The sequence below is a fragment of the Athene noctua genome, chromosome 5 (assembly GCF_965140245.1).
Source record: "Athene noctua chromosome 5, bAthNoc1.hap1.1, whole genome shotgun sequence".
NCBI classification, from domain to species: domain Eukaryota; kingdom Metazoa; phylum Chordata; class Aves; order Strigiformes; family Strigidae; genus Athene; species Athene noctua.
This window is the reverse complement of record NC_134041.1, coordinates 38,524,588-38,544,140: the sequence shown is the minus strand read 5'-3', so window position 1 is coordinate 38,544,140 and position 19,553 is coordinate 38,524,588. Positions and strand designations below refer to the sequence as shown.

Genomic DNA, 19,553 nt, shown 5'->3' with positions numbered 1-19,553 from the left:
TGCCAGCGTGACTGGCAATAACTTGATGTTGTTATTCTTACTCATGTCCTGAGTCTCTGTGAAACCACTTTCAGTCACTTGTATTTTCCAACTGGGTCTTTCTCGTGCATTGAACTATTCCACGTTGGGACTGAGAGTTAGACATAACCTGACTACTTCTAAAACAAATCTTTTGTTTTTTCTAAATCTCTGTTATTTTTCTAAGAATGTTTTTTGAAATATGCTGAGTTACGAATTTATCTTTAATTTGTCAAGGAAGATTTCCCCAAGAGCTTGAGTAAATGTTAAAATTCCAAATTTAAATGTAATTGGAGTAATCTGGGACTTTTCTCACTACTGCTTGTGGCAAGAATTTCATTTTAATATGGGTAATTGTACATTCTGTATGTATTTTTAAAAAATTATCAGAAAATTGACTGGATTATCCAAAATTGTGGAATTAATTAAAATGCCTGATTTGTAACTTTAGCCATAGGTAAGTGTGAGTGTTATAAGACTAAAACTTGGCGAAGTGGATCTCTTCCAGCTCTAAGGCATCTAGAAGCTTATTATTTTGAATTCTCCTGAAGTGTTACACAAAAGAATATTTTCCTCATGAGTTTTATTTCCTGCAAGATTCTGCTGCCTTTATTACTTTTTAGTAATAGCCATACTTTGACAGATGATCCTGTCTATGAAGTATCTGAACCTGCAAACACTTCGAATGCATATCTTTATTCACCAGAGTAGCTGCACTGGTATCAGTAGAGTGTAATAGGAACACATAAGAAGTGGGTTCCCATTCTGCAATAATGACTAATGGTATTAGGTTCTAATTTTTAGAAACATCTTGCAGAGTGGTACATTACAAGTGTTTCATCTCACAAATGATTTGTCTTTTGTCTTTTTAGATTTTTGGGATTTTCCTAGCCAGGACATTGATTTCTGATATTGAAGCTGTAAAGGCAGGTAATGCCTTCTGAATATAAAAGCAGACATGTTTTGCAGAAAACTACATTTTATGGTTATTGGTTGGACACCAAGGTGGAAGAAATGCACAGACAGTGAAATACTGTTATTAAAAATCTTATATGGATTTTACCCTGCTCATACTTTTTGTTAGAAGCTGGTACAAAAATCTCTTAACACCTTTCTACCTTTTTTCTAATGAGACAACTCAGTGCACCAGCACTGATCTCTGAAGAAATGAAATTTCACAAGACATGGCGGAACAGATTTTGAAGATTCTAGCAAGGAGACATGAAACTGCTGTAAACTTTTTCCTTGAAGGCTTACCATGAAGATTGTTCTGTTTTCATTCCCATCTGTCATCAGTCTCAGTGTAATCTTTCTAGAAGGTGTGCTGATTTCTTCAGAATCTTGAAATTGTTTAATTGCTACAGTAAACTCATGCAATCATTTTTTTGGCAAGATACCTTGCAACCTTAATCATCATGGTATTGGAAATTGGATAAAAAAGTCACAAACTATTTAGTTCTTTAATTGACTTTCAGTTGTACAGAAGTAGGGATATTTCTGTATGACTGGGAGTAACATAGATGTCTCAGGAGCAGGAATCTGCTCGGCATCAGAGCTTGTGTAACACATGCTGTTTTGAAAATGCAAACCTTTTCTCGGGAGAAAAATCCTGACTATCTGTAGCATTATATATTTAGAAATCTCCACTTCAGGCAAGGGGGTATGAACCCTGATGCTGTTTCCTATCTGAAAAAAAATTAAATAAGCTTTATTTATATAAGGAAAAACTCTTTAAAATGCTTAGCCTTTTATTAATCAGTAATGTCTTTAAAAAGTGCTGTCTGCAGAAATTTCAAAGTGCAGCTTGTTTCACTAGGTAGCAAGCATGCTATGCTAGCTGTTGGTGGTGTTTGCCTTTCTTCTAGTTTCTCTCACAACTGCTATATTGATCTTCACATGTCCTAACTGCTAATATCAAGACTGACCAAAACCATTTAAATTCAACATTGATCCCTACTGAAATCTGTTTTTGATGAGGAAATATTCATTTAGTGAAAGATTGGAGTTGCTGAATTTTTAAATCTTCTGTAAAGCTATTCACTTCTGAGTTCTGCTTGTATTCTGATATGTGGTTCAAATGCCAGTCACAATATCGTGAACTAGAATTTCTTCACAGTAATTTTCTACATTAAACTGAACTATTCTTGCTGAAGGCATTTTTAAAAATTATTTTTATCAGAAAAGTAAACTCCCTTCTTTCTGTTCTCCCTTCTTGGGCATTCAATAGATGGATCTGTAGTTCAGTAAGAGTTCCAGTCTTCTCTAAAAGACTTTGGCATAGTATTTTTAGCTTTAGGATAGAAGTATGTGGCTGAAAAGTTCTTGGAGGTAGCTTTAGCTGTCAGTTTGGTGCCACATAACTAACACTGTTTACTGCTTCCAGTGACATCATTTTTTTTTGCAGGGAGAGCACGTTTATTTACAGTGCCTAACTTAGTGTAAATTTTAGTAAAGTATATATTTTTATAATGATATTTTACTACATGTAGCCTGCCTGGAGGATTTAATACTTGTGTTTCCAAAATATATGGCTTTCTTAGGATGCCAGACTTTTAAATATCTCTCTAATATCTCTTTTCTATTCTGTGTTTATTAATGAATATTTCATTGGCAAAAGCTGATCAACAGTAAGAATCTTTGTATTGATTGTTAAGATATCCTTCTAGCTTTTAATCTGTGAAGCACTTCATAGACAGTGTTGTACTTCTTGTGTGTACTTCAGTTCAGTTTTCATAGTTGGTTGGGTTTTTTTTTTGGCCAGTGATTGAGACAACAGGAAGAGGAAGCTTGTCATAAGGACAGCTGATTTCCTTACAGTAGCAGAGAACAGTGTGCTATTACTCATCTGAAAACCTAAAAGTAAATTTTTTTAGAAGTGCACTGTGTATTTTTTTTTTTTTTAGCTTTGATATACAACAAGGAAACAACAGCAGTAGGTCACTGAGGGGAGAGAAGAGGCATTTCTTCTGTAGAGTCTTGAATCTGAGGTCTGTATTACTTGCTGAATCTAGTTCATTAGAAGCAGCCAGAAGTTTGCTGCTGTTGCTACTTTGCAAGCAGTAAAGCAGTGTTCAGCAACCTTTGTTACAAACTCTGGTGCTAGAAACTTTACACCACCTCATGAACTGACTTACTCTGTTAAGGTTATGTGTAATAATCTGATGTATGTAAAATTGGAGAAGGATGCTTTCCATTTGTAATTTCTTATTTGTAAAACATTAACATTGCATTGAAAATTGCATCTAGGGATTATGTTTCCCTTTGCCACAGAATGATCCTAATGCTGGGAAGTAATTTCAGCAATTGTTGAAAATCATCATGGTGCCAAAGATATCTGTGGAGTTCATGCTGATCAAATTAGCTGCTGACAAGAGCCAGGGAGCCAGTATCACAGTTCAGGATTCCGATGTCTGCAGATCTTGTCCAGTGGCCTGAAGACAAATGAGTACTTGGTTTCTTTTTGAAGTACTGTTTGTATGTAAAACAGGATTTAATTGAAGTGTTTTCTTTCCACAGTTTGTTCTTACTGGCTTTGGCCATATTAACACCAGCTTTGTATCAATGCTTCAGTTATTTGGAACTGAACTCGAGAGCAAGTTCAACCAACCTATTTGAGGATCTTTAAATTCATGGAGTGATTTGTTTTCACTGTGGATAAACTTCTCTGTGCTTATTCATTATCACTTTTAAAACCCTGGGGCTCTTGGCTGGTTTACCCCAAGACTTGGGAATACTTTCTTCCCACTTTCTACTTAGTTATATTTAGCACCTTCTCTGTGGACGTGCAGTGACTTCATGGCTAAAGGTTTAGATTATGGTTTTAAAAAGTCTTGTCAGAAAAAGCAGTTTGCCTCTGAAGTCTTGAAGGAGGAGCAATTCAATGATCTCACAAAGAGAGGTTTGGTAAATTGTTGATGTTGAGATTTCAGTGGTTGCATTTGGAACAACTCCACAAACACTACAATGGAAATGAAGATGACAAATATGAGATCAGACTTGAATAACTAGACTGAGAGAAGGAAACTTTTCAGTGTGATCACTTTTATTTCTTGGAAATAAGCACAATTTATTTCTGTGAAGCAATGTATTTATTTGTCAGTATGTTTGACAGTGTGACTGCCCTTTTATTTATATTAATATACATATGTTTGGACACAGTTTCCCTCTATGTGAAGAGGAGGATTAATATAAGCGCTGAAAGAAGTACAGTGACCAAAGGAGCTTCAATTTCCTCCGTAAAACCTTTCTTCTCAAGGGGTCTTTAGTTTTGGTGACCTTCATACAGTGCCATGTGGATAGACTTGGACCTCTAGTCTGTTGAGGCTGATGTGACAATTGGCTTATATGTAAATTGCTTTGGTTTTTTGTCTCCCCGTTTCATACTTTCCTCTTCCTTCCCCCTACCACCTATGGCTTATCATGCAGCTTGAATGTTGTTTAGCCAGTGGAAGGGGAGGTTCTGTCTTTCCTTCTGAGATGGCTTTTCTGAGTGACTTTCAATATATTTTTTCCTCAAGCCTTAAATTTGATTAAATAAAATGTAATGTTTTGTACTCCTGGAGTTTGGTTTCTAAGGTTTGTTGCTTCCAGTCACTTGTATTTCCCTCTCCAAGGTTTAGACTGGCTACTGAGACTGCAATTTGTTGATTAACTACAAAAATGGTAAAGGTCTCTCAGTGTTTATGTGTATATTTTGCTGAAACTAATCCTTGATTTTTTTTCAGTCTGGGCTGCTGAATAATAGATAACACTGATGCTTTTTTCTTGTTAATAGAAAGCCATAAACAAGTGAAGAGGTGCTGAATGGTGTAGAGAAATTATTAAATCTGTAGACACCAAAAAAAGTTAAAACTGCTGTTTGCACTTTGACTGCCATTATCCACAGTTACTGCTTTTATGATTTGAACAGTCTGTGGTTTGTCATGTCTGAGCAGTGTTCCTGAAACTATTCTTAAGAGTTCAGAAGGGAAGTAACTTCCAGGTTTGAAGATGAGGCTTGCAGAAATAAGTTTGTCTGCTGCTTTGACCATTTTAGTGTTTCTTTAATGCATTAAAACCTGATTCTAGTTTTAATAAGGTCAGAGGAACATTTAATCAATAGAGAAAGGCTATATTAGAATGCAGTATTTGCAGTTAGACACTCTAGAATGTTAAGACTGGATTACTTCTGATAAGAATGACTTAACTTGAATTGGGACTATTTGGGGGGGTATGTGTGTGTATATAAATATATATACATATCTTTCTCTTATTATGTTGTCAAAACCTGCTTGCATGTTACTCACCAAGTGACTTGCTTAGGGTGGTTTTATGAAATTCCCTTTCTCAAGAGTACTTCTGAAAGTGCTACTTGGTGGCGAAGGTAGGCAACTAAATAGTTTTGCAAATGGGAAAGCTATTGAAGGAACGAAATTGTAATGTTTTTTCACAGACATAAGCCAGTTATACTCAAATTGTTTGAGAACAGGAGGCTTTGTGTACTTTGGAATATTCCCTGCTTTATAACAATTTTTTCAAAGATCAGTACTTTTCTATTTCTTTTTCTCAATAGCTTTTACTGATGGCTAAAAGAAGTCCCTAACTATTCAGTATCTCCTGCTACAGGGGTTTGAATTTGATTTGTTGGGCCTTGGCAATGCAACTCTGCAACATAACTTTCAACAGCTTCAAAACATTCCCAGAAGAACAAGCTGTGCTTTAGATCTTGTTAGCTTTTTTATCAAGTGACCGTTTTTAAATACAAAAGGTTTCTGTAGAAATATTCAGAGACATTTGTTTTGGTAGAATTTTCTATTATCTAAAGTTAAAGCCAGGTTCTCTTACTGGAGATAACTTAATGAAATGCCATCTGTCTCCAAATCTTCACACATGCCCACTTGTAACTTCTGACTAGCTTTGATTTGTATCTTGTCGAAGCACTGTATGGACATTGACTACAGTTTTTTGTAAACTTTGCTTCTATTGAGTCTCATTCCAGGTTATAATAGCTGCAACTCTAAAACTAGGACAAGACCATGACTTCAGATACTGAGGAATATAGCTTGTGACACTAGCAGGTAAAAACTCAGATGAACTTTAAAATTGGAAATTGAAGGGGATGTTGGTTTAAAGGTACAGTTTTGTGGTGGTTTTAACTCGTTCAGTTAACAGCTGGCCTCACAGGTTGATACACAATGTGCAGAGTTTGATTTGGTGCCAGTTAGCCCTTTGTATTGTTTAAGCTACAGCTTTCACCTAAATCTAAAACCCCATTGTTTTGGGTTTCATGAAGTAAGCTTGAGATTTTTTTGTCAAGATTTTGAAGTCCCACTGATACAAGAAATTTGCAAGTGATATCCTGATTTGACAAAACTAAACAGCTTAAAATGTATTACAGAAGTGGCAACTGCCTGATGCTTCTAATTTCTGCTGCTGTTTGGTGGTAGCTCAGTGAAAAGCAGCAGTAATGCAGGTATCTGTAGATCAAATAGATGAGCAAATGAGTATTTTATTTGTATGTACAGCTTTAAAAGCAGAAGCTGTACCTGGGCTTTTGTAGTGTTGGTTATGCAGCAGCATGACAAATGCAAGGTAGGGTTGGCAAAGCTGGCCTTTTATTGCATTTGCCTCAGCAGCAGTGCAGGGTTGCTATGGGGAAGAAGGGAGGCTAATGGGTCTCTCTCCTCTCAAAACCTGTAATGTTGTGACAGCTTCCTTGACCACTTTTGCATTGTTGTGACTGCAGAGTTGTTCAAGGGTTTCTTTAATCTTGTCCGCTTCTATTTCTTGTCTCAGATCACCTGAAAGGGAGATGAAATGCTTTTAGTGACATGCCATGCCATAGTGGCTTCCAACGGTTGTTGTAAGATCAAAGTTTGGAGTACTAGCTGTTTAAAATGAGCTGTTTTAAATTAAATAAATTTCTCTCAATAACTTTTCAGCCATTTAAAGTATTGAGCAGTTTAAGGTTTTTTTTTCTCCAGTTTGACTTCTAAGAACTGATTGAACAGAAGGAAAGCACTTTGTTGAAAATATAATACAGGACAAATTTCATATTTTTTTTTGCCTGTATGCTTTTTGTTTGATATTAGTAAGACTCAACTCTTAATGTTACAGTTAGTCTATAAAGTGCTAAGTGTATACACCTCTGGGAAAAAGTCTTACAGATCACATCTGTTGTGTCAGTAGTTTGTAGTAGCACTGAAGGATGCAAATGCATATTCCTGTTCTAATATCTGTGTGGCTACAGGTTAAAAATAGAGTATACTGCAAAATCCATTTTGTCTGCCAATGTAGGATGGCTCCAGGACTTGAAAGGCAGTTCTTATGGCAGATTCTTGCCTGAGCACAATCATTGTTTTCAATTTACATGATTTATATATAAAAATGTGAGAAACCAGCATGAGATCTTTGGACTCCTGTTTTCAAGGTGGTGGTTGTTTTCAGTTAGTGGCACACATCCAGAATGAGTCTGATCTTGCTCAAAGCATTTAAGTCTTCCTTAACCATGGAATGAGAGAAGCTGAAGTCGTATCCTTCATATGTTTTACTAAAAGTTGCTGTGTAAAGGCAGCATTTCTAAAATTGCTATATTATCTCAGCTTCTGGTTGGCTTACAGCATAGGCAGAAGAACAAATGGATGCCTGCCTGTGGAAGATGATACAGACTTTATTTCTTTGAACACAAAAATGCTGTGGTACATACCAGACTTGGGCCTGCTAGACATTTGTGCATAGTGAATTTGGACAAAGATGCCTTTGTTCCAAGGCTCTAATTTTGCTATTTCATCACTTGATTATGACACTGACTCACTGGAATAAAGCCTTTCTTTTTTTATTCAACTGATGGTTTAATCAACTTTTCATAAAGAAGCTACTTTAGTGGTATTTTTGTTGATCAATAAAGAATGAACCTCTTTAATATCCTTCAGTACTCACTGACTGCAACATAGCAGGCAGCACACTTTGGTAATGGAAGACACTTGTGTTTTCATCACATATCCATCCTTTCATCACAAACAACTTAAAATGAAGTTACCTGATTTAAGAAGACTGCACAAAAGGCTCATTGAGTTACATTTTACTTCAGGACTTGTATTATCATCTTGTAGAAGTTTGTGTAAGCTTTGGACGAGCTGTGATTCCTTAAAAGATTCTTCAAGGGTTTCTGAAAAATAAGTAAACAAATACCTGAACTGTTACCTGAAAAGAAGCTAGAAAGTGAGCATGCTTGCTTTTTAAAAAATAACATTCCTGACTGGCTTCATTTCAAACTGGATATACAGGGATATCTGGGGCATCTGTTTTCTATAGTGTAGAATTTCTGTATTTTCTGTACAGTGTTTCTTTCAGTGGCCTCATGCTGGAAGACAGAACCTGTATAGTATAGACTGTATAAAATAACCTTATACTAGATTAAAAGATGCAATGATCAGTGCTAGAAATATTAACTCACATTAGTTTCCCAATTGAGTTTGAGAGCCTTAATGGTGGACCAAGCAGTAAAATGGGCTCTTTACTGTCTTGCTTGTTGGTGTAGGAAATTCCAAATTTAAAGTTAACTATCTATCTTCAATTTATCTTCTGATGTAGGTAGATCTCTGTGGTGATTCTTTATTGTAATAAATTGAGACCCATTTTCAAATGTCATCAGTCATACAGGAAAAATTTGAAAAAAAAAAATTATACTGTGTCTCTGAAAAATTAGCTCAGTAAAAGTAGTTAGAACCTTTGCAGTTTTCTTGATTGTTTAAGTTATGGCTTCTGTAAGGTCCTTTTGTCTATGCTTCTGCTTTATTCTCTCCTGTATTCAAGTTGTCTATCTTCTGAAGATTATTTCCTCTGTTTATAGTCTTCATTGACCATTCAAGTTCATAATTTTTCCTTAATTTTGTCTTCATTTAGACTTTCTCATCTTTTTCTCTAGTCTTCATCACTTTTACTTTCCTTCCGTTTTTTTTCTAGCATGCTACTCAACAGATTGTGCCTGTCCACACAACCTGATCACTTGACTACCCTAAACAAAAAACCTTCAGGCAGTTCCTGAAGCCTGTTGCCTTTGTGATCTTCTGGATGGCTGACCTCTTCATGCTGAAGAGCTGAATCTAGACAAGAAACATGCTTTTTTTTTTTTTTACATGTTATGTACAATGACAGTGGTTTTTAATAATTGAGGATCTTGTACAGATAAATGCTTTAGGGAGAAAAATACCTAAATCGATTGCAGATGCTATTGCCAAGGCATTCAGAGCCTCATTCTGCAAGGCAGCATGCTTGCTTGTTGTCATGGAAACCAGGTGCTTCACTGCTTGTGCCTCCTGGATGGCTTTGACCACTTCCTGGTAAAGCAAAGGTAAAATATCACAGTTGCAAATCTGGCTTATGAGTAAAGTAGAATGAAGAGAGAAATGAGATTGCGCTCTTCAGCTTCTGAGTAGATGGAAATGTTTTGCCTGCTGCAATGCAAACTAGTATTTGAAGACTAGAGATAATACTGCTTTTGACACTGATCATATGTGTCTGTTTAGGGCTGGTCTAATTTGCTTGAAATATCAACACTTGAAATCACGTATATGCATACCGAAATATAAAATTAGGTATGTTTTGCCTTAAGAGTTTTAGTTTGATCTTATTCCAGTTTTTCATTTCAAGACTTCAGACTACCAAAGATTAGTTTTACTTTACTGAAGCCTGTGCAGATAGTATCTACTTTTTTATCATTGCCTCAAAGTAAAGCATGGTTGGGATGCCTGTGTATGATAGCATGATTTACAAGAAACAGAAGCCTGTTCTAATATGTCAGCAGAGACAGATCACACCAGATTCATCCATCGCTAGATGGACAGTGGACTCTTTGGAGCTCCTAGAGAGGACTGACATTCGGGACAGATCTGGGTTATATTTGCCATTTTAATTGGAAATTTGAAATTAATATTTATGGAAATAAAAAAAAATCTTTACCTACTTACCATTTGTCAAGCTGTGTTCAAGCCATGGTAAAAGTTAAGAATTGACAGTAAGTAGCCATGTTGCTTGTTTCTGTGCAGTATCTGTGGCTATGGATAGCACTACTTTTCTGCTTACCTTCCCCTTACTGGTACTGAGGCAGACCAGAGGAGTTTTTACTGTGAACTTTCATGTTTTTAATGATAAAGTTTTATGTGCTGTTTAATGCTTAACCCCTAGATATATTGACAAGCTTTTAAAAATATTTGACAAGGTTAAAGTAGAAACATATTAGACCAACAGCTTTCGTACTTGGGATCTGTTGTGACGCAAGATTGATGCTAGCAGTCGGTTTGCTTCTCCACGAACGCTGACATGGTCGTTAGCATTGCACCACTGCACAAGTCTGTTGAGCAGCATGGGGTCTTGGCCCAAGATTTCAGCTGCATCAGCTGAAGAGAAAAGCATCATCAGGAGACATTCAAAATCAGACTTCTTAGTCTTTCTGTCACAGAAATGTGAATGTAGAAGTAGCCGGGACTGCAGGCCTCAGCTTGGTATCCTTTGACAGCTGTAACTAAAGCATTGGGCTTTTAAGGGATCTTGGAAATCTTTATCTGAGGAATGCCAGTTGTGTTAGGGCAGCTCTTGGAGGTAAAGAACAAAGTTGTTCTGATAGCCCTAGCATTTTTAAGAGGGTACTGAAGCAGGACTTAAAATGAGTAGTTTCATATCTTTGACAGCAAATACTCTGTTGCTATACAGAAATAATCACGAGGACTGTCTCTTTCCTGTTTGGTTTCTTGCCCTTGCTCTTTGAGCCGTGCAGAAATGTTATCATGGGCTCTTCAAGAGACTGTTCTTGCTGTTTCTGTGCTCTCAGTAATGGTGATAATTATTGTTGGTATCATATGGAAAGCCAAGTCTCAGTACAGAATTGCAGCATGTCTGTAATTGCATGTCTCAGGTCTTAAGAATGTGTGTTGAACTGTGTATTTGGTATCATCAGAACTTACCCCAGAGGTTGTAGGAGCCTTTTAATTTGCATTCCCCTGTGTTTCAGGAACCCTCTCTCAAGACTTGCTAGAAGTATTAATCTGTGTGGCTGACGTGAAAAAAAAGCCTCCCAGAGCAGATGAGCATGAAATGTGCGTTGTGTGTTCTGAAGGTGTTCATAGGAGAAGTGTACATTCTCTAAGAAGGGCTATATAGGGTACATTCCCTAAGAAGGGCTGTATAGTGTCTGTGAGCTTTTTCCCATCTTTTTCTGCTTTACCCATCTTTTAAAATAGTTCTAGGCCTGAAAGAAGTTAACCAGGGAGATCCTTGCTCCTTTGGAAGCAAATTCAGAAAGGGAAAAGTCTGCATGTTTTTAGAAGTCTGTGAAGTTTTTCTCTTGGAGTTTTGCTTGAAGCAGAGACTTGAGGAAGAACCAACATTAACATCCAGAACAGAAGGGATAGGTTTGGCTGATAGGAGTGTCACCCTGTTTCTGTTTGTTTACCTGTCCCTTTCTCTGTGTGTGGCATTTATTTTGAGATACTCTGGAAAGGGTCAAATAGAGTGTGCACCAGAAAGTCAGTGTCAATAAACCATGATTACTTCGGACATTTTGCAGAAACTGTATGTTAACCTGTACTCTTGCTATTTTGAGTAGGGAGATGAGGAAGGATGGACGCTTCCTTTTTTTGTCTAGTACACTAAGGAACAATCCACAGGTAAAAATCCCACAAGGAATGTTTGAGTTTCTAGCCTAGTTGAACGTGTTTGTTTTGAGATGAGAGTTACTTCTTGTTGCACAACCACCTGCATATTACCTGCTGTAGCAGAAAGCCTTTTTTTTTTTCTAGGTCAGATGTTACATGTTAGTCTGAGGAGATCATGGTAATCCATCTTAGTATAGAAAGCTGAAAGAGGTAAGAGGGTGGTGAATGTAACCAGTCTAAGAGGTTTGTTCAAAGGAGAGCTGTCTTGACCCAGTTTGACAGGGATTTCCTGATGTCTACCAGCAATAGAGCTCTTTGAAACAAAACCAATTAATTATTTTTAACAGGAACAGGAGGACCTTTTAACATGCCGAATTTAAATTAATTTTGTGTATGATTGAACTTTAAGTTAAGCTAAAAGTCCTCTAGCTGTTGAAGTGCGCAAATTCTTCTGTTCCTCTGAAGCAAAACAGTGAAAAAAACAGGAGTTAATGTTAACATCTCTTTAGTGTAATGAAGCTGACAGATCTGACTGCAATTTTTTATAGTTAAAAATAAACCTACCTATGTCTTCTAGTCTGTAGGCCTCAGCATGTCCAGTGATTGCTAGAGTAACAGATTTATACTAGATAATGCAATTAAACTGATTTAATGTGGACTTCTTAGTAGATGTGTATTTTTAAGGGTTTCAGGCTGAGTTAGTTAAGGGCAATGTTAGCTCATGCGTAGACAGAATAGAAAGTAATTAAAGATGGGAGAATTGTGTGCTAATAGGCAGGAAGGGTAAACACTGAATAGACGACAGATTCAGAAGTTGTACCGTTTTGTGCAAAATTCTGACTTTTTGTACCATTTGGTAAATAGCATCCAGTAAAAAAAAAAAAAAAAAAATAAAAAAATGATAACTTAGATCTGTGGTATTATGTCTCAATTTTAAAAGCTAAATGGTCGCCCCTGTCACAATTGAGATACAGCTTCAGAGAAATGACCTTGTAATGATTTCTTCCTTTAAAGCCTGAGAAGAAGAGACTAAGTTTCTGTATGTCTTGCAATGTCCATTTCCTACTGTGGTGAAATAGAAACAGATTAATAGAATGAGTAGATGTATAGATTCCTACTAGGTGAAATAGAAGTGAAAGCAGCTTTTTACTGGGTGGAAATTAATGCAAATTGTGTGTTAGACCTAAATTTTATATCATGTGTATTAATTTGAAAAGGGTGCAAGTAGCTGTCATATCAAAGTGCTGTAAATGAGTGCAGCATGGAATGTAGGAGAGTGGGTTTTTTCCCCTTCCTTATAACTAATGAATTTGTGATTGTAATTGTTTCATATCAGCTGTCAGTTCCCATTGTAAAACAGTAATAATTTTTCTGATTTTGACCTATTGTTATTCCTGCACATCAGGGTGGTCTGTACTGATTGATTAGTGTTCTAGAACAACTGCTGTGGTGATATGAAAGAAGTAGAACACAACCAAAAAAACCAAACCCCACAACACTTGTTTTTGTGTTCTACTCTGGTAAGAAGCTAGAGAAGTCTGAGAATAAATGAAGATATTGTAGTAGTTAATTGGCATAATTCTGGCATTGTGCATGTTTATCAAAATGCAACTATATGCACAGAGTGAGTGTTTTGCCTTTGTGTACCCACCTCTGTGTAAAACTGAATGAAGTACAAGTAGATAATCCCATATTTTGATATGCAAAGTCAATTCAACATTTGAGCCACACAAGCAAGATAAATCTGGCAATGTGTATAAAGAACCTGTGTGACAGGTAGAAACTAATTTCTTCTGCCTCTCTCCACCCAACTACCCTTGATCTTTTATAGTCTCCAGTTCTTCTATTGATTTGCTTTCCTGTGATGATAAAACCTTATCTTGATTTTTTTTTTTTCCATCATACTCATTCCTTGCTGGCATATCTCTGGTGGAAAACATCTTCCTTGTAAGACTTCGCCATTTCTTACTGACTATTGCAGATTTTTCCATTTGGTTTGTTTCTCATCTATCTCTGAGGCTGACTGGGTCACTATGGAAGGTCTGCTGCCTCCAGCAGTCATATCTGGAACCTCTCCACATTGAGTGCAATTAGGTTAATAGGATGCTTTGTGGTTTTCTCAATATCTGTTGTCTTGCAGGGGAGGAGGGGGTGTATAGTTGACATAAGTAAACATTAGCAATTCCCTACCTTGACCATCTGCTAACATCCGTAGTGTTCCAAGAAGTTTAAATTGTACAGGAGGCATCTCTGACCTTAGAAGAGCTTGAATCCGTTCTGCCACACCTTCCTCCAGCATTTGAACCTTGTTAACAACTAGAAAATGGGATAAAGATGTTGATGTGAAGCTCAGTAACCACACAAGCATCTGAAAATGTAGATACGACATTAACTGTTCTGAATTTTATGCTCTTAGCAAAGGTCTGACTTGTTAGAGTGCTTAGGAATCAAGTCAGGGCTACCTGGCTGTTTAGTCTCCTCTTTTGATCTAAAAAAATCCTAGGAATTACTTCTTAGGATATGTTGATTACTTTTGAACGTAGGCCTGCCTTGAATGAAGTACATAAAAGAGGATAATTGCAGGATTGTTGTTTCTCTTCCTTTTTCTAGTTGTAAGAGATTATCCATCCACTCACCCACTCACATGAGCAGTCCTTACCTATGCTTGCTTATCTTAACTGAACTGGGTGGCAGAAGTGGTTTACATAGCCATATTGCTTGAGAACGTATTTTCTATTGGAGCTATTTTTATATTATCACTGATGCCCTGTTGTTCATGCCTTTGCTGCTTTCCTCTCCTAATTTGTGTGTCTTTGCTCCAGTTTTTAGTGCAGTAATCCTTAGCAATAATCAGAAGCTTGTCTAGAAAGAGTCCTAATACTGCTTAACTGTGTTACCAAAAGCTTCTTCCTCCAAAGCAATTTTCTTCCCATCTTCTGCAAGCCTTTTTTTGAGGGGAGGGTAATGACAAGAGAGTGAAATTAGGGAGATAATTGTTCTATCCCTTTCTCCTTTTATTGGGAAAATTGAGAAGCAGACACTGTTAAGTAATTTGCTCTTAATTGTCCTTGTTTTTCAGTGGCACAGACTGACCCCATTCATGAGAGCATAATGACTTTTAAAATTTTTTTTATAAGTACCTGTTCTCTTAAGATCACTGTTAGAATTGAAGACTTCTCATTTGCTAATTTGCAAGTATTGGCCCATATTTAATTAATTTTTATGATTTATGTGGATTTGCACTCAGTCTTTTTTTTCTTTTTCCCTCAAGTAACAGATTATATTGCTGAATTACTCTCCTAATTTCAGCTCGATGGCTCTCTGATTTTTCACGATTCTATGATTATCTTCTAATAGCTTTGTGTTAGGTTGTAACTGATGTAAGCTAGCTGGCTTGCATGGTCGAAATACTGTATACTCTGTTAGCATTAGAAACAACATACACAGGCCTCTTATCTGTTGATGTGGATGGTGATAGAAAATCTCTTCACAAGAAGCAGTGAGGGGTTTATGGTGTGAAATACGTATATTAAAATACTGAATAGACAGACATGGCTGGCTATTATGATTCAGAGAGTGTGGTAATACTATAACACAAACTAAATAAATTATTTGAGACCATATAAAAAATAAGTTGAAAGAAATAGGTGAAGTTCTGAAGAGACCTATCTGCAAGAAGAAATTAGTGTGCATCTGGCTTTAAAAGGAAGTGGACAAAAAGTAGCAACTGGTATATTCTGGGACTCTCACTTGTTCAGAGCAATGACTACATATAAAACTGTTAAACCAAGCACGCTGTCTAGCTTACATAAAATTGGCAGACAACTTAATGTTCTTCTATTTTCAGAAAATAGCACTGGTGTCATGCTCTTCTCTAGAGTACTCTATAGCAGTGTAAGGCCTGCTTTCCAGGGTGCTGTTCTGTTAAGTCTCTAGCAAAACATTTTTGACCTGACTTGCACTTTCACATGGAAGCAGTAAATTTGAGATGAGAAGCGGCACAATTTTCTGATGTGTATTGGCAAAACATCACAAGAGTAGAATCATAGAGCCGTTGGGGTTGGAAGGGACCTTTAAAGGTCTAGTCCAACTCCCCTTCAGTGAGCAGGGACATACCTAGATCAGATTGCTCAGAGCTCTGTCCAGCCTGACCACGAATATTTCCAAGGATGGGGCATCTACCACCTCTCTGGGCAGCCTGTTCCAGTGTTTCACCACTCTCATTGTAAAAAAACCTTCTTCCTTAGATCTAATTTAAGTCTACTCTCTCTTTAGTTTAAAACCATTACTCCTTGTTCTGTTGCAACAGGCCCTACCAAAATGTCTGTCCACATATTTCTTATATGCCCCCTTTAAGTACTGTAGTTTCAAAGTGTGTTACAAAGGCTTAATTTGCAATAAATATTGGCTTTATAGAAAGAGGAGCAGATGTATGAAATCCCTACTACCATCTGTGGTGTGATAGTTTTAAATACAGAGTATGGGCTATAAGATTATTACAGCTATAAACCCTGTTCTGCATTTCTGTCTTGAACTGCTGTATGCTGTTAGTATGAAACCCCTTTCAGTAGCTGGCAATGACATCATACTTCATTATATTTAGACCCTTTATGTACATGAGAAGTCCTGATAAATTATTCAAACGTATGTGTCTCTGCAGGGGTAAAAAAGCTCAGTTGCCCCTCATAATACAAGGAACTGGATTCGATGTCTTGGACAGAGCTGCACAGATCTCCATTAAATGATCCATCTTTTCAGACAGTCACAGTAAGTTGTCTTCAAACTCTGTACCTGGTATAGCAAGGTTTCGAAGTGCACTGAGTGCAGCATGTTGAACAGAGATGTCCCCACTCTCTACATGTTTCTCCAAAAGATCCAGAAGCTGGTGTATGACTCCCAGCTGTACCATTCGTACACAGTTGCCATCTGAAGAAAGAGGCAAACCCAAGCAGGTGAGAGAGAAACGCAGTGATTGAAATTAATCATGCAAATGGAGAATTCAGGGAGTCTTTGACTTGACTGTTTTCATGTCTTGATAGGATTGAGACTATAGCTTTTGCATTGCTTTTTACAGCCTTCACCTCTAGACATAAGTAAAGCTTAGCTTGACAGAGCTTTCTAGGGACAGCCATTGTCATATTCAAAAGCATATATTCTCCGGTGAATTGCTCCCTCAATGCTACTTTATTTTCCTCTCTGTATATGGTGGAATACTGGTTTCGTTTCTCCACAAGATAGCTTTAATACTTCTATTTTGCTATTCTACTACTCAAGACTATTGTGAGATCAGGGATCTTATCCCTCAATGGTGAATCTGTGAGTCTCATTACTAAGTTTGTACTGATGTTACTTCTTGTATTGAATCAAATAATTTGTCATTAACTAATTGTCGAAATAGTCAGGCCTAGCCTTTTCATACCTCTTTTGAGAAACTCACTTTCTGAAATGAGGTCTAATTGTATTGCGCTCATATGAACCTAGGAAAAGATGAGTTGATCTAGAGAGTTCTGATCTGTTTAATACGGGTGAAAGAGCGGATTTGTACATTAGAAAGAACTACCATTTTTCCCAGTGCATGCTCTGCAGTATTTTGTCAGCATGTTTCCCTCTGAGAACTTGCTCTACCGAGGTGACAGCCCTTTCGTCATCAGAAGCTACATAGTTCATCTTGATAGGAGGTGAGCTCTCCTGAAGAGCAAAAGGAAACCCTCCATATTATGGTCTCCATCCTTCCTGAAGAAAGTGTTTTGAAGATAACACGTGGCAAATATTTTTCTATATTTTACTTTATGCAGTTTATTATACCTCACGACAAGCACGTTCCTGACACTGGTCAACATTTCCTTACTGCTGTGCTGTTACCATGTGAATGCTGTTTGCTCAAACATGGCAAAACAAGTGTAAATGCTATATAGGAATACCACATCTTCACCTGGAGTAAACAGTTATCCATGGAACTGTACAGAATTCATGCAAATACAGAATATGGCCAAAAGTATCTTTAGGTGTTTCTCGTGGTACTAACTGAATGCCTAAGATGTACAGACTTCTAATCTTTATGTGTATACCACTTAAGAATGGCTCTAGTAATTTTAGCACCTTTGCTGGTTTGAATATTATTTTCTCCCCAAAGTAGCAGAAACAATTCCATGTTGTCTTTTGAACTAATGCCTACTATTCCTTTAATCTCAGCACTTCAGTTAGTAGCATTTTTTTTCCCCTGTATTACTACGTATGTTAAATAAGAATTTGTCAAATGTTTATAAAATGTAAGTGGATATTTTCATGAGAACTGTCAGTCTGTGAAATCAATCAAATTCTACTCATGCAAAAATCTTTTGATATGAATTTATGCGTACATTCTCTAAAGCTGATGGCTTTGCTTGTGATTCTTCAGATGTTCTCTTGCCTAGTCCTAATCTATGGAGAACAGAGTATATGAGAAAAATTGCCCAGTCCTCTTTAGGAGCAGGTTCTCTAGGAATAGACCATCTCTTTTTGTCTGACAAAATTCTGCAGGCAAAATACTTTGATCTTCATGTTGACTAACCTTAATTGAACTTAATTTCTCTCCTCCCCTCACCTTTCAAACCAAAGAACAGCAGAGCATTTTTTTCCTCTTGTAGTAAAGTGCAATTAGGCAGAACCCATTAACAGATGCCTTACTTTGATTGTCACAGAGCTCCAAACTGGTTCTCTCTCCTATGGAGTTTTGCTTGGATAGCAGCAGAACCTTCAATTTAATGGTTTATAGTTAAAGTCTGATAGGAACACCCACTTTCATAGCTGTAAAAGCTGTCTGTCATCTTTTCACTGCCTCAGAAGTAGTTTGATGCTTAGATCAGATTTCCATAGGATTTTTTTTTCTCTTAGATTAAAGGCTGTGCATACATCAGTGGCACATACTGGGGCCTGAGAGGGATTATTCACTTTTTCCACATGAAACTTCTAATGGGTTGTGGGGAAGAGGGAGAGAGAAGAGTGACTGACAAAGCAAGCCATTTAGCTGAATAAATTGAAGGTAGCCAGTTTAAAGACACCAAGGGCATTTCTATGGCATTTGTAGAATCATGATGCCCAATGGCTGATTTGAAGCAAGGTGTAAGACGGGAAAGAAAGGACTCTAGAAAGGAAGTTTGGTGGAGATGGAGAGATGTATATATGATTAGCTTGCTTTAAAAAAAACCCAAACAAACATGAGACTGACAAACTAAACATTCAGACAGATGTGAGGGAATCTTTTATGGTAATTAAACATGTATTAATGCAGAAAGTTGAGCAATGTAAAAAAAGCTCCTTTTTGTTAATTGATTTTGGGCCCAGTACAGTAGCTATCAGTGAGAAAGAACAGAAAACATGGTGGGGTATCTTCTGCTGACTGATTCAGCACAGCATGCCTTCCAGGAGTCTGTTTATAAGAGTCTCTCTATTTCTCTCTATTTCTTTCTGCATAATATTAAGGCTTACTACTTTCTATAACAGAAAAGTGTAAAAGGTAAAAATGGCTTATTTTGAGATTTTCGTGTTTCCTGCTGGTGTCTAAGTAACCCTTCCTTCCTAAAAGTGACTTAAAACTTACAACATCAGTAAGTGTGGAGTTTTTTTGTATTTTGAACAAATGTATTTGCTATGAAACATTTTCAGAGTCTCCCTTCTAATGTGTGATTTAGGAAAAAAAGAAAAGAGTGGAACTTGCATACCTGACCACCCCATTTTTCACAGTTATGTCCCTCAGGCTACTTCAGTATCATTAGCATCTAATTCAAAGGTACGCAAGTCTCCAGTCTGCAGAAAAGCAAAAATGTTACTATTTCAGAGCCAGAGAGCAATGAAATCTAGTGTTGCTTTTCTCTCCACTCACAAACAGTGGCTTTCCATCTTTGAAGGGTAGAGAATAACCAACCT

At 37.0% G+C, this 19,553-nt stretch overlaps 2 protein-coding genes across 6 annotated transcripts in view; one reads left to right on the top strand and one right to left on the bottom strand.

The window, feature by feature from the left end:
• Positions 1 to 16,431, top strand: part of TSPAN14 (tetraspanin 14) — a 79,577-nt gene extending 63,146 nt beyond the window's left edge. Inside the window, exons 9-10 of one of the 2 annotated variants that reach the window (XM_074907089.1) lie at positions 891 to 948; positions 16,309 to 16,431. In XM_074907089.1, coding sequence (XP_074763190.1) covers positions 891 to 948; positions 16,309 to 16,337 — 87 coding nt within the window. In that variant the 3' untranslated portion in view covers positions 16,338 to 16,431. Of the gene's footprint in view, positions 1 to 890; positions 4,572 to 16,308 lie in introns of those variants that run through there. The other variant, XM_074907090.1, reaches the window with a different exon arrangement.
• LOC141960876 (rap1 GTPase-GDP dissociation stimulator 1-like) overlaps positions 3,835 to 19,553 on the bottom strand; it is a 42,451-nt gene continuing 26,732 nt past the window's right edge. Inside the window, exons 7-12 of one of the 4 annotated variants that reach the window (XM_074907084.1) lie at positions 16,440 to 16,574; positions 13,839 to 13,964; positions 10,255 to 10,394; positions 9,209 to 9,335; positions 8,036 to 8,164; positions 3,835 to 6,797 (exon numbers count right to left, since the gene is read on the bottom strand). In XM_074907084.1, coding sequence (XP_074763185.1) covers positions 6,646 to 6,797; positions 8,036 to 8,164; positions 9,209 to 9,335; positions 10,255 to 10,394; positions 13,839 to 13,964; positions 16,440 to 16,574 — 809 coding nt within the window. In that variant the 3' untranslated portion in view covers positions 3,835 to 6,645. The remainder of the gene's footprint in view (positions 6,798 to 8,035; positions 8,165 to 9,208; positions 9,336 to 10,254; positions 10,395 to 13,838; positions 13,965 to 16,439; positions 16,575 to 19,553) is intronic. The other 3 variants (XM_074907083.1, XM_074907086.1, XM_074907087.1) reach the window with 3 other exon arrangements.